Raw genomic sequence first — 20342 nt, forward strand, 5'->3', positions numbered from 1 at the left:
CATCGTCCGTTTATCGAAATATCCACTTATTTTCATTACCAAAAGTAAACCTTACTCATGGTAAAAGCCACACTGTTGCTGTTAAAGGAAAGATACAACAGTTGTAAACATCAAACAAAATGATCAAATTGTAACGAAATGCACTACTGGACTGTTAGGGAATGACAGTCTAAAGCATTCTGTAAAATCATGGCTCCTGGTGTGCTGATATTTTCAAGTAAAGTGGTATTTTGTTATCAATTTCCAACGCTGGTTGGCCAACCAGCGTTGGAGAAAACTGGCTTTAAAAAAAACAAACCTCCTAATGGTTCATATTTAGATATTCCGCATTTTCTTTGCAATTGATTACACACCTGTGAAGAGGTACAAGCCAGCTAGACTGATTCTCTGACCTCACAATTCCCCTAGGTTTTTAAGTGGCTCCATTTTATATGAAGTGGGGTCAGGGAACCAGACTACAAGAACATGATTGGTTTTCTTCTTTTTTCCCCCAGCATCTACGAACCCAAAACGTGAAAAAGTCAGTGTAACAATATTTGCTATAACATAATAATCCTGCAAATCCACTATTACGATTATTTATCTGTTCAGTGTGTGACATCAGGTAACTACAATTGACTGAATGAGAATCACATCCAGAATGCTGATATCGGGATTGTGTCGCGAGAGGGCGCAATTCGAAAATGACTTGGGAACTTTTGAAGGGAAGTCGAGATCCAGAATTTGTTTTCTTACAATATACAGCATTCACAGAGCTATAACTTAATCAGGTTATTTATTAAACACCCGCCTTTAGATTTTGAGCACTTTTGTTGCTTCAAATTTAAAAGAAAAAAATGCACAAATGACAAAATGGTCCATTCTAACTTTAACCATAGTTTATTTCACAGATAGCAAGGAAATGTGGCTTACGTGCTTCTAAACATCCAAATACTAAGGCGTTCCCGGTTTTATAAGAGGCTTTTTGCGTTCGGAAGCAGTAGGCACAGTGAGGTAAACATAAATGCAAATTTTTGGTGGTTGACAGAAGCATGAAATTGGGTACCATTCATTCATTCACTCACATACTGCATACATTTTGTCTCAGTTATCCTTGATTGTTTTTGTGTGTGCACCAAATTTGCAGGAGTACGGTTTGATCACCTTGATCAAAGGAATGGTATAACCCATATGTGCGCTGTTCTGCGTGGCAAGATACTCCTAGCACCTGTTCTATTGCACATCAGAGGGGTGAGATTAGTGGCGAGGGGAGGGGGGGATTGGTGTTAGTGGTCCTTGGGTTTCCGGAGACCCTTCTTTGCTGCCTTTAGAATTTGCCCGTCCATTTTCCCTGTAAAATGCAAACAAAATGAACACAAAATGTAATCATATGCTTTGGTTAATGAATTATGAATTACAAAACTATTTGATTGAATGGAGCACAATGGGTTACAGCGTCTGACTCGTGTAGGTTACATGAGTTTGAATCTTGATGGGGACATGGTGGTTGTGTTCTTGGGCAAGAGAGTTTACAACAATTGCCTGTTTCTGCCCAGGAGTACAAATGGGTACCGGTGATGGTAGCGACCAGAATGCGCTGATCTCGAGCTGCTGCAGAAAACTGGTCTCATGGGTGGCCATGGAGTGCAGTATTTAGTGTGTGTTTTGTTTTAACAATAAATAAATAAATATATTTCACATATACTTACAGATTTTATGTTTGCCTTTTATTGGAAATCTGACCACAAGTTCTTGTGGGTTCTCACATATAAATACATAGGGTGATGAGCTGTCGCCACGGGGATACTGGAAACAAGATCAAAATATAAGATTTGTTGTCGAGGCAAATCTCTTGAAAACTTGAGAAAATGTTTAAAATCTGCTCTTGAGTAGACCAACCCCAGCACAATATTGCGTACACTCCCCAAGTCACCTGTCGTGGAGAAAGCATTTTGTTAAACAAAGCATTTGCTTCATGATGGTTAATCTAAAGAATAGCTGGTACAATGCTTCAGCCATTACTGGGGCCTATGGAAGAGTATGCTGTGGTTTGTGCACATTTAGATGAGAACCAGTCATTTGTACTCTGTGCAAAACAGGGCGAGTCAAAAAATACGAAACCCAAATGTCGGGACCATTGTTTCAGTGAAGTTCTGCATGTAGTACTTTCAAAATCTAGGATATGAAAGCCCAATTCATAAGCTTTCTTTTAGTACAAAAATCATTCAAATCACTCATGTAATGTTCAAATTACAGAATTTTAATTACAGTTTTAAAGTTCTGTCCACGTATCACCAAAAGGTAAGTGTTCTTTCGGCAAAAACGAAAACAACTCACATTGGGATGTGTGTGATTTCTTTTCGTTTTGCTGAAAGGATGCACACCATTTTTGTGATCTGTGGACAGAGCTTTAAAACGGTGGTTGTGTTTAAAATTCCATAACTTGAAAAGTACATTTGTGATTTGAATGATTCTTGTACTAAAAGAAAGCTTATCAATTGGGCTTTCATATCCTAGATTTTCAAAGTGCTACATGCAGAACTTCAGGAAAACAATTGTCCCGACATTTGGGTTTCATTTTATTTGACTCACCCTGTACTTGTGGAAACCAGTTCATGTATGCAGTGTGCCCCGCACAACGGAGTTCTTATGAGTGATCATGAAGTGCCATTTACTTTTCCAGCTCAGAGTCAATAGACTCTGGGCACAAGCACATTCCCAAGGTTTATAAAGTGAGAGTCAGGCAGGACTCTGCATTGCTGACGTATGCCTGGTGCTCACGCCATGGAGCAAGGAACAGAAGGAGGCAGAACTCCCCTACTTCAAAGTGATTACGATCGTCACCTCCCTCGAAAGCAACAATAGAAAGCACCTGGCGGCCAACTTGCTCATTGCTCACTACCCTATTGAGATCCGTGCTCACTAATGCTAGAAGAAAGAGTTTGCATTGCTTTGTGGATAGCACCATGGTAATACATGCACACAGGTGCAGCTGTCATACATCGCCAAAAATTAATGATTTTGAAAGCGTTTGTTCGGAGTTGGCTAATAATGGCTCACAATGTGGTCAACATCACTGAAACAATCATTTCATGACAAACAAATATGCTCCATACCTTCCGTAGGAAACCTTAGGAAATGTCCCAAAATGTCATATTTCATAAATGACGTATTGCCAATAAAACATTTCGAAAAGACATGATAACTTATCGGAAAACAAATTAATTGATCTTCAAATGACAGGAACAGATAGCGCTTTCAAGGACCAACCACTGCACATCGATAACTTGATTTCATAACTCACATCTAACAACTGCGCAGTTGTTAAAACCTAAAATATTTTTTCGAAAAAGAGCAACGACGTGACATGACTATAGGGAGATTGTTGGTTACCAACTCAAAAGGCAGTGACGATCATCGTGTTCAAATGCCACTTGCATGCACGCTTTCAATGGCAAGGCTTGCGGTCACAGTGCTTTACCTATAGACATGCCCGAGGGATTGGAATGTTAATGGTTAATGTAAATCGCCAAAGAGTTCTGACTCCTTCTGTTCCTTGCTCCATGCTCACGCAAAGGCGCGGTTGTGAAGATTCAGATGAAATGAAATTGTTCATGCTTTGCACCACGTGTGGCAATGTTTGCATTCATCTCACAGTTAGTCATGAAGTGCTATCTACTGTCTTTTGTACACATGTACATCAACTAACAACTACGGATTCTGCAGCTGGTTCTCACCTGTTCCTGGTACTGGTCCTGTGAAAGGCAGTCCACCATGTCCACACAGCCTAGCAGGCAGGACGTGGGATACTCCCTGGGGAAAAATATCTCCTCCTCTGCGTCATCCGCTGTGAGGAAGCATTGTACAAGAAGTAGGGTCAAAACTTGAGAAGACGCATTACACATAAGGATATCATAAGGATATAATCACAAGTCAATCACAAGTCAGTCACAAGTCAATCACAAGTCAGTCACAAGTCAATCACAAGTCAGTCACAAGTCAATCACAAGTTCAATTACAAGTTAAATCACGAGTTAAAAACGAGTCAATCACGAGTGCAATCACAAGCTAATCGCAAGTCTATCACAAGTCTAATCACAAACCAATCACATTCCTATCATAAGTCCAATCACAAGCCAATCACAAGCCAAAAAGTACTGAGGGATGAGCAATGGAAATGAATGCCGTTCGACAAAGTTCAGCCAAAAGTTCAGTTGAATAGCATGTCACGCGACTTGTAACAGGAGAACTTTTGATTGACTCAGTGCTTCTGATTTGAGGCGTGCGATCACACCCCCACACCATCGCACGCCTAAAAGCTTCCTGAGAAGTGTGAATAATTGCACGCCTGAATTTCCCTGGACCACAGATCACACACCTAGAAAACCACACACCTAGAAAAAACACACGCCTAGAAAAAGTCCAGGTGTGCCTTTTTCCACCCGCCTGTGATTTTCAAATCAGAAGGACTGTTGACTTTCAAGGACTTGTAAGGAGTTGCTGACATCTCCTGAGGAATTTTTGTTTAATTTATAAATTCTTAATTTATTGGGTTTTTTTTTTTGCGGGGACAGAGCTTGACTGACCTTGATGCGTTGCTAGATGAGCGTTCTCTACTTGTGCTATTTCTTCAGCAGTTGCTTGATGTGAGGCAGCGGCAATCCATAGCCTGCCTCTATGTGATGAATACCACGTTCTGCCTTCATGTCTAAAAAAAATAACACACACAAAAAATAAAAAACACCCAAAATATCACACAAGTTAGGCCATGTCCAAATGACTTTGATAAGGCCGACAGTGATGCTCAGGTGTAATAGCAAGCTGTAGCTAAGAGTAACTCAGATCAGATACGTGGGTAATTCTGTAGGTTGTGGGTTCAGGTCCAGCCCGAGGGGATGAGTTGCCTGTGCCCTTGGGCAAGGCACTTTGTCACTCATTGCTTCTCTCCACCCAGGAGTAAAAATGTCCCTCTCATAGACCACAGAATAATTACTAAAATCAAGTTTTATACTCAATTAAGTTTACATATTTAGAAAGCCCACTTTATTTTGTAGTTCCTGTGAAAATTTCAAAGGTCTCGCTTCATTGGTTTTGAATACACAGGCTTTTATTTAACAGCAGTGCTTTCTGGCCCATTCCAAGTTTGATAAAAAGAAATGCACACTAGAGACATACCATACCTTATTCCATGCTACACTTTTAATTCAACAACTGTGTTGTTGTTCTTGTTATTGAGTAACTAAAGTCAAGTTCATTTACTTTTTTAAATGAAAACTAATCAAAGTTCAGTTCCACTGGTCATGTTTGCTTTCACAGGGTGTGTTCCACTTATGGTTTGTTCTTCAATGTCCAGCTTGTAAACCTTTTTTCCCCCCTGCATGTCCTTCCACCTGCAAACTTGGAATGGGCAGAAAAGCACTGCTGTTACATAATAGACTGTGTATTCAAAACCAATGAAGCGAGACCAATGAAATTTTCACAAAAGTTACAAAATTAAATGGGCTTTCTAAATCTGAACACTAAATTGAGAATAATACTTGATTTTGGAATTAATTAAGCAGTCTATCAGAGGGACATTTTTTTGGGGACACGCTGTATATTCATTATAGGCAATGTGCACAAGTACTCCTTCAACGGTAGCAAAAGGAGAGTTGGGGGAGACCACTGGGAGGGATATTCAAAGGCATTGACGCTATTGGTTAGTGCACAATCTGAATAAAATCTCGTACTGCGCGGGAGTCCCTCTCACTGAGAATCTCGTTATAGTGGTTCACACAGCGCCCCCTACTGCCCACGCATTATTACCGACTCACTTCTTCACGCCGGTAACCAGCAGTGAGGCCCACGGCTGATGCATACTCAGGCAGTATCCCTCATCAGACATCTCCATCAGCTCTCGGTCCTGGATGCGCAGGGCACCGGTCTTGCTGCTCAGTGACAGCTTCTCCGACTTGTGCATTGTGGCTGGGTCGGATAGCCGATACCGGTCCTCTTTGCTTTGGACAAACTGTCTCACACACAAACATTGAAATTAATAAAATACGAGAGAAACGTTGAGCCTTCTCCATACATTGGGTTGCTTTGCTTTGGACAAACTGTCTCACACACAAACATTGAAATTAATGAAATACGAGAGAAACGTTAAACCTTCTCCATATGTCGGGTTGCTTTCATTCGTATTCTCAGTTGTCTACGAAGAGACATTCCTGGACATGTGGGTCTCTATAAAAAATGCAACTTGAAATTGTCATCACGTGGCACATGATGCCGTCCTCATGACGTAACTTGTCTGTGCACATCTTTGCTATGTGGTTTTTGTCTCTGCCAAGTTTGGAGCGATCTCATTACAAATAATGTCAAATTTTGTAATTACGATTTTTTTTTTTTAAATTTTAAAAATTCTTAAAAATTCAACCGATGACATAAGATGTCACTTCATAATTTGCATCTTATTAACTTAATATAAGTATCCACCAAGTTTCAACACAATCGGAAATTCCCTTATATGCGTTAAAAAAAATTTCACATTTTTGAAGATGCCAAGAGGACGTCACACATTAAAAAAATGTGTGTGTAAAACAATTTGTGTTTACCAACTTAAAGGGAATGTACATCATTGGTTTTTGATGTAATTTTCAGAAATGAACTATTTGAGGGGTTAGTATATATAGATCAAATATTGTTACACTGACATTTTTGAAGTTTTGTGTTCGAAAAGGTTGGAAAAACCAAGAAAAACAAAAATGTTTAGTCTGGTTCCCTGACTCCACAAAAGATAAAATGGATCAATTTATAGATGATGGAAAATTGTAAGGCACGGGAACCAGTCTAGCTGGCCTGCACCCGTTCATGAAACTTGTAACCAATAGCAAACAAAATTTGGACTGAAAAAATGGTTAATTTGGAGCAGTAGTTGAAAAATAGTTAGGTTTTTCCAACGCTGGTCGGCCGACCACCGTTGGAAATGTATACAAAAATACCATTTTCTTGAAAACGACTTCACACCAGGTGCCATAATTTTACAAAATGTTTGAGACTATCATTTACCAACATCCTAGTAAGGTATTTCGTAAAAACTTGGTAGTTTTATTTTTCGATGTTTGCAAATGTTGTATATTCCCTTTAACCTATTAGAAAAAGAATTTTGATTTTATCATGTTCTGTTCGTGAGATATTTCAATAATCTTCAAAAATCCATATAAAATCCCACGGTGACATCATCATGAAGTCACCTCAATTTGTATCTATAACACATCCCGGTATACCTACATACCAGGTTTCAAGCCAATCAGACTTACAGCTCTCTAGATATAGGACCTCAAAAATATGCACCATTAAGATGATATCACGTGACCCGTGATGACATCATGATGATGTGTATCTTCTATGACCCTCTTTGCTATGTGGTCTATGCCTATGTTAAGTTTGAAAGCCATATGACTATATTTTATGCCAAAAGTGCCGCAGAGAATAACACATGTACAAAGTCTATGGGATTTGGGATAGAAAAACAAGATTAAGAAGTAAAAAAAAATCTTCACAAAAACAAAGGAAAAGCCAAAAACATCAAGGTCACTGGCATTTCTCAGAGCCACAGGCAACTCACAGAGCTGTCGTCAAACCGCTTTGCTTACATTTTACTCATTATGACTATACACTCATATAATTATCTTACATGGGGTGCGTCCTGAGTTATATTTGGATTGATGATGTCGCTGTCCCCGACCGGTCCTCTGTGACCTTTGACCTGACCCGACTTGCCAAAGTTCACGGCCTGGACGACCTCATCCTGCCCATCGTACATGTTGACTTGGTCCGTGTCTTCGACAACTTTGCGGCCGGCAAAGTCTAGAGTGAAGGTTTTCTTGAGGCGGGAGCCGTGTTTCAGTTCCCGGAGTTCTTGTTTTCTCTTTTCGAGTTTGGCTCGGTCGTCCTTGGTCAGCCATTGGTTGGAGTCCGTGGAGAAATAGTCGGACTCGTCATCGATGACTTTGGTGCGACGGACACTAAGTAGAGAAGTGAAGGAGTCTCAATGAGACAAATTTAACCGGCTGATATAAATGTTCTACAATCCACTGAAATCTTAAAATGAATTTCCACGACTTTTCCAGGACAAAATAAGGGCTTTTCAAGACCAATGCCTGGATGCTGTTTTGGCATATTCGGAAAAGATGCTCAGAGTTTTCTTTTTCAAAGACTTACACAAACAAACATCTGGGTCCAATTTCATGTAGCGGTTAAGCAGAAAATACTGCTTGGCAAATTTATGCGCTAAGCAAAAACCAGCCCAGTACCAACCACAAGCAATATACATTGCATGACATTTTGGCTGGTAATCTTTTCTTTTTTTCTTAGGAAGCAGCTATTTTCTGGGCTTAGCAAATGTCTGTGCTTAAAAGGTTCATGAAGTTAGCACCTGATCTATGGCCTACATTAAAAAAAAATGTAAACCTCTTTACTCATTTTTAACCCGAGTCCATCAACGTTTTTGTTGAGAAACTTTATTAATCCTCGAAAACCCTCCACAATGACGGAAATCAATGAGACACTCCTTCAACTTTCTAAGTTCCTTAATCCTGCAAAATCTCCCAAAACATTTCCGTGGTCTGAAGGATCTGCGAAAAAGTTAGGATTAACAGTGAGTTGGCTTCTCGAAGATGCTCATAAAATTGAAAGAGCAATTTTAAATTTGTCAGGAGAACAAAAAAATTTGAACAAAGAAATTGACTGGAGCAGGTGTTTGAACCTGCGACCTTCGGTTTGCCTTTCTGGTGCTCTACCATCTAAGCTATCCAGCCCTATGTTGGCGGTTCCCCAATTCGTCAATGTCTTTGTTCAAGGGGTGCTAATCAGAAGTCATGCCATGTACCGGTAGATTGGATCACACCCAAAGTCACAATGATAGCAACATTTATAGCAATCCTGCAAATCTGCGAAATAGCCACCAAAACAATTGTCGAAGAGCTTGGGAAGCGCACCTAAAAGACTTGACCCACTCTCACCTGGTTTTGTCGTACTCAATCAGCCTGTCCTTGTGCTGGAGTGCCTTGTCCAGACCAGACTGCAGCCTGGCTGCGACGTGAGGTAACGATATGTCCCCGTTATTGGCCACCTTTGCCCCCGGTTCCTCCTTCTTCCCTTCACCCATCAACTTTCGGCGGAGTTTCTCGCTGGTCTTGGAGTTCCTCGCCAGAATTTCTTGCTCTTCCCTTGTGCACACCTAAAACAGAGAGGTCACATTTTTTTTAATTATAATTTTATGATTCCCAACAACTAAATTTATTGACTGATGTAAAGCTCTTCAACCCATTATCTCCTGAACTGCCCGAACCTTTCTTGTCTATTACTCCCTACACAGCCCAAAACTTCCCCAACACCGCATGGTTTTCGGGACTTATCACGAAATAAATACAATGTAATGCACTATAACACAAGTGCTAATTGGTTAACATGACGGGGAAACTCCATTTACCCTAACCCTTGACCCTCTGATCATAAGTCATGAACCGTAACCACTACGCCACACTCCTCGAATAGCAACAGCAGTGTAAATTACAGTAGCAGTGTGAAGGTTTAAGGCTTCAAAATGAATCAGAGATGAACTGACACCAGAGACAAGCTGGGGTTCAAAAAAAAAATTAGATTCTGTAGCAACAGTGACTTACGCTTCAAATTTAATACTGACTGACTATTGACAAGATCTTGGGCAAATAATTAAAAAGCAAATTACCAGTGTTCCGCAGAATAGGCAGGGACCAGACCCTTCCTGATGGCACACCACTCGGCCACACTTGAGGCAGTTGGCTACCAGACTGTGCTTCTGGGCCTGACATTCGCACCAGTGCCTCCCCGCTAGGTGCACCACGCTCCGCGCCTCTCCTTCCTTGCTGTACAGCGCGACGTACTTCTGCTTGCGTTTGGCTCCTTGCCTGTTGGCCTGGGCCTCTGCGATGGGTTGATGAGGGGCAGCGGTGGGTGGGACTGTTGCTGGAGGGGGTGGCTGTCATAAAAAAGGCTTTCTGTGTGATTATTTTGTTGCTGCAAATAGTTTCAGTGCTGTAGTACATGTAATTGCACTCAACCCAAAACCATAGAGTGCTGACACAGTTAAGGATAGTATAGGAAGTATTACAGGTACATGTAAGGTGGTTTGGGGCAGTCTTGGGGCATATGGGTTAAAGGCAAAAGGATGTTGCTTTTCACGCATTTTGTTCGTTTCCAATAATAACACCACTCAAAATCCAAAGAAGAATGCTCAAAACATAAACCTGTTGAAGTTTCAGCTCAGTGGATATTACAACCTTTTGATCACGAAACACGATTTTTGTCATTATTACACTTTATTTCCAAACATCAGTCAATTGACTGATTGTTGGCAATCACTTACATTTTTGTTATTTCTTCTAAATGACAGCAATCCAAGTACGCTTTTTGATAATAGCTTGGTAGGTTACTTTTGGGATAAATGCAGATGATCCTATACATGTATGCCATTAAGCCAGAGTTGTAATGACTCCAGTCAATGACTCGACTTGAGTCTGACATGAGTCACAATTTTTGGTGACTCGACTGGACTCGAGTCCCTCATTAGAATGACTCTACTCTACTTGAGGAAGGCTAATAAGACTCGAGAGACCCCCGAAAAAAAGTAGAACTTTACGAAAAATATTTGCAATGACTTACACCGGTGCTGGTTTTTATTCATGTCACGTTAGAATGTTTGCGAATAATGTATACATATACATACATTTGTACGTGGTTTGATTTAATAGTGTCCCCATTAGTTGAATGGCGATCAGCTGGCACCCCCTTTTTATTTTCATTAAGAGTCAAATGTGGTGTCGCCACATGTAGTAGCCCGAATGTAAAATTAAGAAAGGCAAAAAATGACTTTCTCTCTTGTGTTTATTTATTGTATAGTGTTCAAATATTTGTCACTCGAATTGACTCGAGCTAAAATACTTGACTCAACTCGACTCGACTACACACTGTGACTCGACTCGACTCAACCTTCTTGACCTAATGACTCGACTCGACTCGAGTCACTTCTTTAAAATGACTCGACTCGACTCAAGTCACAAAAATCAGTGACTCTTACAACTCTGCATCAAGGTAAAGTAATAGTGGCTGGACTATTAGGGTTAATAACAACTGTGATAAATGTAAAATATGATGTTGATTACTAATTATATTACTTACATCTCCAGGCATTCGAATTTCACTCTTCAAAGCCGACAAGTCGACCTTGATGAAGCCTCCCGGCTTCTTTTCCTTGACTTTGGACTTGGCTTGTGTCTTGGTGGTCTTTGGAGCATAGTCGTTGTCTTCAACTGGCTTCTTATACACCTGCAAATCAATAGATGAATGTCAAAATGAGTGCCACTCATTTTCAGCTTCTCCGAAAATGAAATAAGAACTGAATTCATTTTTGAAATGGTATTGTGTGTGCACACACACAAAACAGATACAAAACATTGAAAAACCCTCCCTCTCTGGCTGACAAATTCAGCTACGCCATCACAGTAGTGACTGTTTTTAACAGTTCAGAATTCCCTTGTTAATTTGATATAGCCAAGCTTTGACTGGAGGTGATTGATATGCCAGCTGTACCTACCAGTTACCTCTTTTGTCTGCTGATGGAATTCGACTAGTCACAGCCTAAACACAAATGTGATCTGTCTGGTTTTTTTATATTAGTCTGTATACAAACGCATGGCAGGGGAAGTGGAAGAAACGTTTGACTGTCTGTGACTGATCAAACAATAAGAGGGTTTAAAATACCTTCTGTGACTATTTTCAATACAAACAGACACTTTTGAAATTGAACATAAGTGGCACCAAAATGGATGAATATCTGACTTCAAAGTGTGAAAGTGTAAAAAAAAGTTGGATTGATAATTCAAAGAGCATTTACTAAAACAGACCTACCATGAAAGTTTTGAGAAGCTGACCAACAGTATAGTAGGGATATCTTGGTTCGAGAATGAACAGTCACAGACAGTCAAAAACTTCCATCCACTTCCCCTGCCATGCCTTTTATACAGGCTAGTCACCAACAGTCAGATCATATTTCAAGCAAGCACTGTGAATAGTCAAATTCAGTCAACAGACAAAAGCAGGCAAGTGGTAGGCACAGCTGTCTTATCAATCACCTACAGTCAACGCACAGCTGCATCAAGCTACATAAACAGTCACAGCCAGTCAATCCTGCTTTAGGTAGGCTGGGAGCTCTTAATTGTTAAAAACAGTCACTTGATTGATTTTGACTGAAAGGACAACTTGGCACAGAATGTATGTTTGCATAGGAGGGTTAATGAAAGGAAACAATCTACAGAACTCACAGTCATATTGTCTGGTGGGGCGGAACAGTGCTTCTTACGCAGCAGTTCCTGAATGAATGCCTGGGCCTTTGGGTCAGCGATGTCCAGCAACTCCTGCAGATAGTCCTCCAGGTCTTTCACATTGTCTATTTCTAAGAGGTACCTGTGAAAGACAAAAACCCAGAAACATTAATCATCATTGGTTTTAAAGCACTGAGTTATCTTTTTTAGGTTTATATTCTTCAGCGGAAAAATCACTGACTTACTGTATACCCAAACTTTGATTAATTTGGCACTTTTACAGACAACATCAATATTTTTTTTTTCTCAGAAAAACAATATGTGTCAGATAGATTTGGTATAGTTCTTTGGTAAAAACTTCTTCAAACAAATATTTAATTTAACTTACCAAAAAGAAAAAAGAAGGGAAAAAAAGAAGATATTTCTGAAAGAAATTAAACTATATACACATGTATAGATTAGATATAATTACCAAAGATGTTTGCAGACTCGAATTGTACTACTGAAGTTTGACAATCTTCCCTCAAAGTTCTCATATTAAGAAATTCTAGTCAGCTCTAATTGCCCTATCCATAAATCCTGTCATGCCTGTGTTTATCAACCAGCTTTTACAAGGATATGAGAAATATGCAATCGTTCACTTTTTTATTTTGGAGTGTGTAGTGAACCCTTCTGAAATTTTATAAAATTGTTCCTAAAAATTAAGAAAATAATTTTCTCACAAAAGTAACAAGCATATAGGCCTAGACCCAATCGGAAATGTATACTGACTTTGGGGGTAATTATGGCTTGTCATAATTTATCAACAAGTTAATTGTTGATCGTGGCATTTCTGAGACTTCATGTTATGTACACGTACATGATGTATTAACCCCCCCCCCCCCAATTTTGGGGAAAAAACGTTGCAACCTGGCACCACTTCAGCGGTTGTCTAAGTTTTAAGTATTCTCTAAATTGAAAATGTTTCTCAGTCTCAGATTCACGTCTTATCATTTTTACAATGACTGACCTTCATTGAGATGATAATGAACAGGGTTCGAAATTAGCAGAAGCCCGCAAGCCAAATGCTAGTCAAAACAAGCGGCGGGCTAGTCAAACTATTCCTTAAGTAGCCCGGCTGGTGAGTCAAAATTATTGGGCTACGGCTAGCCCCATAAATGTGGCCAATTTACTGGACTCCCTCTGTAAATAAAGGCCACACTTTGACATGTACAAAACATGTACAACTTTGTCAAATTTTGATTTTCACATTTAGGCTTAGTTTGTAGTTTATTTTTGCTTTAGAAGCATAGCCTACTCACCCTCTTTATACATGTAGGCTAATCAGAAAGTGCTGCCTTTTTCAGATGTCTATTTTTCGTGAAATTTCCAGATTCGTTGCACACGTTTTCGTATCAAAATTTCAACATGAAATTTCACAAAAAATAGACATCTGAAAAAGGCAGCACTTTCTGATTAGCCTATAAAGAGGGTGAGTATGCTTTTAAAGCAAAAATAATCTACAAACTAAGCCTAAATGTGAAAATCAAAATTTGACAAAGTTCTACATTTTGTACATGTCAAAGTAAGGCCTTTATTTACGGAGGTAGTCCAGTAAATTGGCCACATTTATGGAGCTAGGCTACGGCAAAGATGAACATGATGAAAGAAGAAATAAATAATTTAATTCAGAAAGCAAACCTGTATCAATTTGTATCTAATTTTATCAACTGTTTTAAAGGGTTAATCTGTTTATTAAAAACACAGACAAAAATGCCTCAGAATTGAGCCTGAAAATGAAATTACGGCCTTTTGTATTTGAGCTAAAAAAAAAACACACCCACCAATAGTCCGAGTAACTTGGACCCAACTTATCGCCTTTTTTTAACATTTGGACATGGTCTGGCGATCGCCAGACCATGTCCAAATGTTAAAAAAGGCGATAAGTTGGGTCCAAGTTACTCGGACTAACCCACCAACATGACCAACAACATGCGGGAAAATGCCCGCCGCAGGCTAGTTTAGAGTCAGTAGCCCGGCTGGCTAGTGAAAAAAAAGTCAAGGTCGAATCCTGTATATGAAGAAAAAAAGTGGCGTCAGGTTGCAACATTTTTCCGAACCGGGGAAAAGTTGAACACGACAAAGTGCGCCACCACACATGACCGTGGCCACGCCCACGTCACTACCACTGGGAATCACAAGGGTGCATACCTGCAAATAAACTCCCATAGACACTAGTGCTAAATGCCCGTACTTCAAAATTCTTTTAAAAATACTCAAAACTCTCACAGGTATTCAAGCTGCACAGAAAAATGATGATCAATGTGTCATCTTTCATTTTCTTTTCAATTTATGGTGGGTTGACCATTGACTTTTCGAGATATTTTCACGCAAAGAAGACGACCCCTGTTTTCCCCAAAGCGGAAAAGTAGCCATCTTGAAAAACGATCCCTCCACAACATGGCAAAATAGCGCCACTTTCGAGCCCAATAGCATCCAAAATGCTCAGAATTGGAAGCCCCAAATCCGGGCCAGAGGTTCACTACCATATCTCTTCAATTCCCCAATTTTACGGCGCTCAGAACTCTCTAATATAGAATATTTTGAGGGTATAACTTTTATTCATGAGCTTGGCGGATCGATTTACCGGTGTGTACCCACAATGCCTATCGCGTTTGCGTCTTTCATTTTCTTACTTGGCAAAGTCCTCCGACGCATCTCCTCCTAGCAGAGCTGAGAGTTCACTACTACACCACTGAATCAATGGTCCGATTGAGGTTGCCATCTTGAGCCTTTAATTTACAGTAAAACACCAAAGAGTCAACACAAGCGCTGCGGTGCTCGCATTGCACAACGTGGGGAAATCCAAACACATGGGAGCTGCCATATTGTTTCCGATATGAAACGAAGTCTTCCGAAATATTCCGGACTGATATGACTGGTATGCCATATCTATTCGTAACAGTTAATGTGGTTACCAGCTAATGACCAGCTAATGACCTTTGGCGCGCCAATTCTAAATTTGGCGCGATCATCACAAGCCGTGTAGCGAGTGGTGTGTGCACGCATATCGTAAACTTCCCGAATTGAACAGTTTTGCTGATCGACTGTCCCTTAATTAAGAGCTCAAAAATGGTTAGAACAAAGGCAGATAACTGTGCAAGAAAGGGTAAGTCCCACAGCAATTGTCTTAACTATAATTTCGAAAGGTGTTTCAGTTCAGGTGATTTTTTTTGCGTAACAAATCCTGTGCCTCATTGCCTGGCTGTTCATTTTTGTGAATGTTTTTGCGACTCACTGAATTAAAAAACTTACGTTATTTGGGCCCTTTAATTTAAATTTCCCTACCTACATCTACCTAACCTATTTTCAAATGCCATGTAATCGGAAGCAGAACTATTTTTGTTGGCCTAGGGCTAGGCCTACTAGTTTTAATAACTTTTGTGTCGTGAGTAATTGACATGAATGAGCCTGGTTACTTTCTTTTGTCTTCAAAAAATAGCTGTCGCAGCCAAGGCACCACGAAAAAATCTGGGTGCGAGTAGCACGGCGATGAAAGCTGGAAACTCCATGAAATCTCCTGGTAAGCACCAAGCACTTCATATTCAATAACTTTACAAATAGCATTAATTAATACACTGTTAACTACGGCCTAATTACCTCATCAAAATCAACATTCCTATTGGAAAGAATGTAGTAATATGCCACTTGTTTTGTTGTTTACAAAGTCTGTGGAGAGTCGAGTACATTTCAAAGTATTTTCCAACAAAGTTGGAAACGTTTCTCACTCTCAGTCCCAGATTCATCTCTTTTCAACATTTTTGCAATGACTGACCTTCATGGAGATAATATGTGACAAAAAAAAGTGACGTCAGGATGCAACGTTCTTACCCGTTTATTTACCGTCATGGTTTTTGTGTGCAAATTCTGGCCAAAAAGAAGAGGTCATTATGAAGTTGTTTTTGTTTTATAATCAGCCGGCAAGAAGGGCAAGTACGGAGGAGGTAATCCCGTCTGTCCGAGACCGACGCCAGAGTGGCAGAAAGAAATCACCAATTTCATGATCCGATCTCCAAGAAGCACAACGAAGCAAAAGGAAAACGTGAACCCTGATGATGAGGAAACCACAGGAGCAGGATGCAGCAAGGAAGACAGGTGAGGCCGAGAAAACAATTGTGTGTTTACCTTAACGCCCTAAAAATTATCAGGGTAGGAAGGTAGGACAATTTTATTTATACTTACCTATAAGAACCTATATAATTACCTAATAATTACCAATAAGAAAGTTACATGAAAGGAAAATAAATCAGCATGTTAATCTAGGGTAAGAATGCAGAAGCCAGATTTTATTTTTTATTTTTTATTTTTTTTGCACTTGGTTGGATTTATCTCATGCGCATGATGTTGTAGCTTTATATTAGACATGGTTACGTGCAAACCATTGTGAAGTCGTAATGTGCTCTTGCTGTTTGAAGTTGTGCACACAACACCATGATGTACAGTATGTGTACGTGACCGCATTGGAAATGCGCGCCTGGCTTTTGAGTTAGCCTGATCGCTACCGCTGGCCCAGCTAGCTGAAGCTTGCATGATAGCGCCCCCTCTGTCAATCAAACAGGACCCGTCATGTGATCGCACATCTGAAAACCCGAGCCTGGTGATGCGTCACGCGATCTCACTAGACTAGACTAGACATCGACAAATCAAAAAGAAGGAAAGTTAGCCAAATAACGTGTTCATTTCATAGCCAGACGTCATAGCGAGTTATGGTGAAAGCCATCCATGTACATTCATATGTATGCGATTGTAAAAAATATGGATCTTTTCCTAACTCGAACTTCGGATATTGCCAATTTTATATCCATTCCTTGAGATTTGACGTATCAAGATTTCACTGTAGTCCAAGCCTACTACAGAGACAGTTAATTGAGAAAATTGTTCCAATCCAAACAGGACTGAGGAAGCCCAAAGCAGCAGCTCCAGCAGAACAGAAGAAATATCTCAAGGAATGGAGGAAGAGAACGAGGATGAAGACGTCAACGAGGAAGAGGAGGAAACGGAAGAATCCTCATCAGCCACGTCCTCCAAAAGGAAATTTAAAAAGAACAATTGCATCAGCGACAGCGAAGATGATGATTAAGATTCATATCAAATATGTTTATTACTGTATATAAATTTGTCATAATGTCAAATATTTTTTCCTCTTTGTAGTGCTCAAATATTCCAATTTGAATTTGTGTTTTACACAAAGACAACTTAATTATTTTGTTTTTCTTTGAGTGTCAGAGCCATACCTCAACCGAGCCGCTTTGTTACAATATTCATGTACATTTTTGTGCTTTTAATAGAAAAAAAACAGGGCCCGCCACCCAATTTTTGGACCAAAGCGCTTAGACAATTGGCATTGCCTGCAATGTTTCCTCAGATTATTTCGGAACTTTGCCACTACTATACATGAATGAAACACCGTAATAATGGTTGATTCAAAGGCGCACGTGAAGAGTTCAATTTAAACTATTAGCCCTTCAACATAATTTGTCAAAACCTAACTAGATTGATTAATTCTTCATGTGGTCAGCAGCAGTGTTTTACATGGGAAAGATTTCCATATACGAAGTTCACTAATTTTCCTCTGTATTGACTATTAACAAGCCCCCAGATAGCAATTTCATGTCATCAAAGTCAATTTGAGCAGTGAGAAAATACAAGCATTTTCTTAGAAAACACTTAGAATTTTTCAATCCAATCTCATAGGGTTTGTACACAGGGTGTTGAGTGAACTTCGTATATGGAAATCTTTCCTTTACATGTAGGTGAATCCACAGCAAGTCCATCACTAGTCCTTTCATTAATAAATCACAAGTCTAGTCACCAGTAACAGGGGCTGAACAATAACAAAGGAATGGCTTTGTTATAATTCATTTGAATAGCTTGCGACTTAAGTAGAGACTGAAGGTCTTAAGATGGACTTGTGATGGACTCGACTTGTAGTTGTAACACTAGTCTGCAGAGAGCAAGGACCATTAGCTAAACCCTCCAACTATTTAAGAGGTCACAAACGGTCAATCTTCCTCTCCCCCTGGCATACTGTGTACAAACCAATGGGAGTCTTGACCAATATTGACCCAAGTAATAACAAGTCTCACAATGCATGTTTCCATAGGAGGGTTAGCTAAATTAGTCGACTAGTGGTTGATTTGTGACTTAATGCCTGCACACTGACAACATGCGAACGGCTCTTGTCAAATGGTCAAATGTCCTAGCTCGCTGTTGTAGCCAGCAATGCAACTGTGCCCCATGCTCCGGTTCCAAGGAGTCGACTACAGAGTAGCCCAACCATCCTTCGTTCAAGCAAAGTTAGTCAAAGTATGGTTGACTATAGTTGGCGCCCGAACGTGCTCAGATATATGGGCTTGCAATGGAGCCCTCTAGAAATGAGCTGATGTTACCGACTTGACGTTACTTGTGGATTGCTTTGAGCCCATCTTAAGGCAATCAATTCTATTAACCAAGTTAAAGACAGAAATGAAATATTTATTTGACAATGGCATGGTTTTCAGATATCCCCGTTTTGAAATACCTGTTGGTCTTCGCTAAAAATACAGCTTTTTTCCAACATGGAAGGCTAAATGACAGGCTTATGTTGCAAACCTTGACTTGTGTCTTTCAAGAAATGATGGGGATATTTAAATTGTCTCTGTACTTATCAGGTTCAAGTTACGTTTATCAAGAAACTGATTAAATTAATATTGTAAGGAAAACATTTCATTAATTATAGCAAAAAGAGGGGCAACTGAACTTTTTTCACAGAGTAAGTCTTATTCAATAGTTCTCGTCGGTTGAGATATTTACAAATTATTAAAAAGAAGTTCCATTGGACTAGTTTTAGGATGACGTAGGAATAGATTTGTAGTTTTTGTTCCTTTGTAAGTCTGCTTGTTCTAAGACTCAGGATAAGTGTATCTTTTGTTGTTTATTATTATTTTTTTACGATTGATTATTTCATATTAAAATAAATCTCAAAGTTGTAAATCAATTGATCTTTATTGGCTTTGGCAATATTCAGGCTGGATAAAAATGGTGTCGGAAACATGAAATTCAATGCACTTAATTGGCATATTGGGTATAGGGATTTTAGATTTGTAGTGTACATAGTTTCAGTTGTGTTTACTTGTGTTCAATAAAAAAATTGGTACACCACATTTGTCTTTCTGTGGCCGAGTTTACTGGTTGTCAAGATCGGAACAATTTTAATAAATTATTTAGAATGAGATTGGAAGAAACTTGAGGATTCACATAAAGTGGCGAACTTTAAACCACAAGTTTGATTCTGTAATCCAAGTATTGTTTACAAACTCCACCACGACACACTTGCCATATTCAATTCACTTGCATCATTTTTATTAAAACATCCACAAAGTTTCAATAATTAATCATTGTTACTTTTTAAATAAACCACAGATTGTTGTCATTAATTTGTCAGGTTTTTTTTTTATCGCTATAAACAGGATTTTAATCATGAGACAATTTGTGGAAATATAAGACATCATTTCTCTATACACCAGGTTAAAAATATAGCATTGATTAAGAAAAAAACGGATAGTTTGCAATTTGGGGGAAAAATACAAAGCGCTATGCTAATTAATGCAAATTTGACCGCAGAAATAAAGACTGGGATCAATTAAATCAATCAGAATTAAAGAGGTTGTGGAATGCTCGAAGACATTTCCGTCATTTTTCGGGTATATGTAGCCTAAGGTGTGATGAAATAAAAACGATTATTGTGTCTGTCCTGAAATGAGTACAAAAGGTACTTTTGAGAGCTGTTTTTCAGGTCCTGTTTCGACCCGAATGTGCAATTTGTGTAAAAGTCGTCCTTGGGGGCAGCAAACAAAACATAGTAAATTGTGACGTAATAAACAGGACTCCCGATGCAGCGTATTATAAACGAGTCCTGTTTATTACGTCACTATTTACTATGTTTTGTTTGCTGCCCCCAACGACGCCTTTTACACAAATTGCACGTTCGGGTCGAAACAGGAC

The 20342-nt window shown here is 39.5% G+C and overlaps 2 protein-coding genes across 2 annotated transcripts; one reads left to right on the plus strand and one right to left on the minus strand.

Annotated features, from left to right (window-relative positions):
* Positions 1-491: 491 nt before the first annotated feature.
* LOC119745256 (activating signal cointegrator 1-like) lies at positions 492-15212 on the minus strand. Its single transcript, XM_038221490.1, has 11 exons — positions 14996-15212; positions 12321-12462; positions 11179-11325; positions 9710-9979; positions 8982-9199; positions 7655-7985; positions 5793-5986; positions 4566-4687; positions 3717-3826; positions 1689-1785; positions 492-1330 (listed from the first exon to the last, which is right to left on the minus strand). The coding sequence occupies exons 1-11, from the start codon at positions 15082-15084 to the stop codon at positions 1266-1268; spliced, it is 1785 nt and encodes a 594-aa protein (XP_038077418.1). The 5' UTR covers positions 15085-15212; the 3' UTR covers positions 492-1265.
* A 75-nt stretch (positions 15213-15287) lies between these two features.
* On the plus strand, positions 15288-19501 carry LOC119745257 (PCNA-associated factor-like). Its single transcript, XM_038221491.1, has 4 exons — positions 15288-15468; positions 15802-15882; positions 16277-16454; positions 17253-19501. Exons 1-4 carry the CDS (start codon positions 15432-15434, stop codon positions 17437-17439), a joined length of 483 nt encoding a protein of 160 aa, XP_038077419.1. The 5' UTR covers positions 15288-15431; the 3' UTR covers positions 17440-19501.
* The last annotated feature ends 841 nt before the right edge of the window (positions 19502-20342 follow it).

This window comes from Patiria miniata, unplaced genomic scaffold (assembly GCF_015706575.1).
Source record: "Patiria miniata isolate m_02_andy unplaced genomic scaffold, ASM1570657v1 HiC_scaffold_7, whole genome shotgun sequence".
NCBI lineage: Eukaryota > Metazoa > Echinodermata > Asteroidea > Valvatida > Asterinidae > Patiria > Patiria miniata.

Coding starts and splice junctions, on each gene's coding strand:
- LOC119745256 (XM_038221490.1), bottom strand. CDS start 15,084: ATGGCAACCTCAATCGGACCATTGATTCAGTGGTGTAGTAGTGAACTC. Junction 5,987..7,654: donor TAACTCAGGACGCACCCCAT/GTAAGATAATTA, acceptor TGTGTGAGACAG/TTTGTCCAAAGCAAAGAGGA. Junction 4,688..5,792: donor CTGGTTACCGGCGTGAAGAA/GTGAGTCGGTAA, acceptor TATTTTTTTTAG/ACATGAAGGCAGAACGTGGT.
- LOC119745257 (XM_038221491.1), top strand. CDS start 15,432: ATGGTTAGAACAAAGGCAGATAACTGTGCAAGAAAGG. Junction 15,883..16,276: donor AAACTCCATGAAATCTCCTG/GTAAGCACCAAG, acceptor TTTTATAATCAG/CCGGCAAGAAGGGCAAGTAC. Junction 16,455..17,252: donor GGATGCAGCAAGGAAGACAG/GTGAGGCCGAGA, acceptor CAATCCAAACAG/GACTGAGGAAGCCCAAAGCA.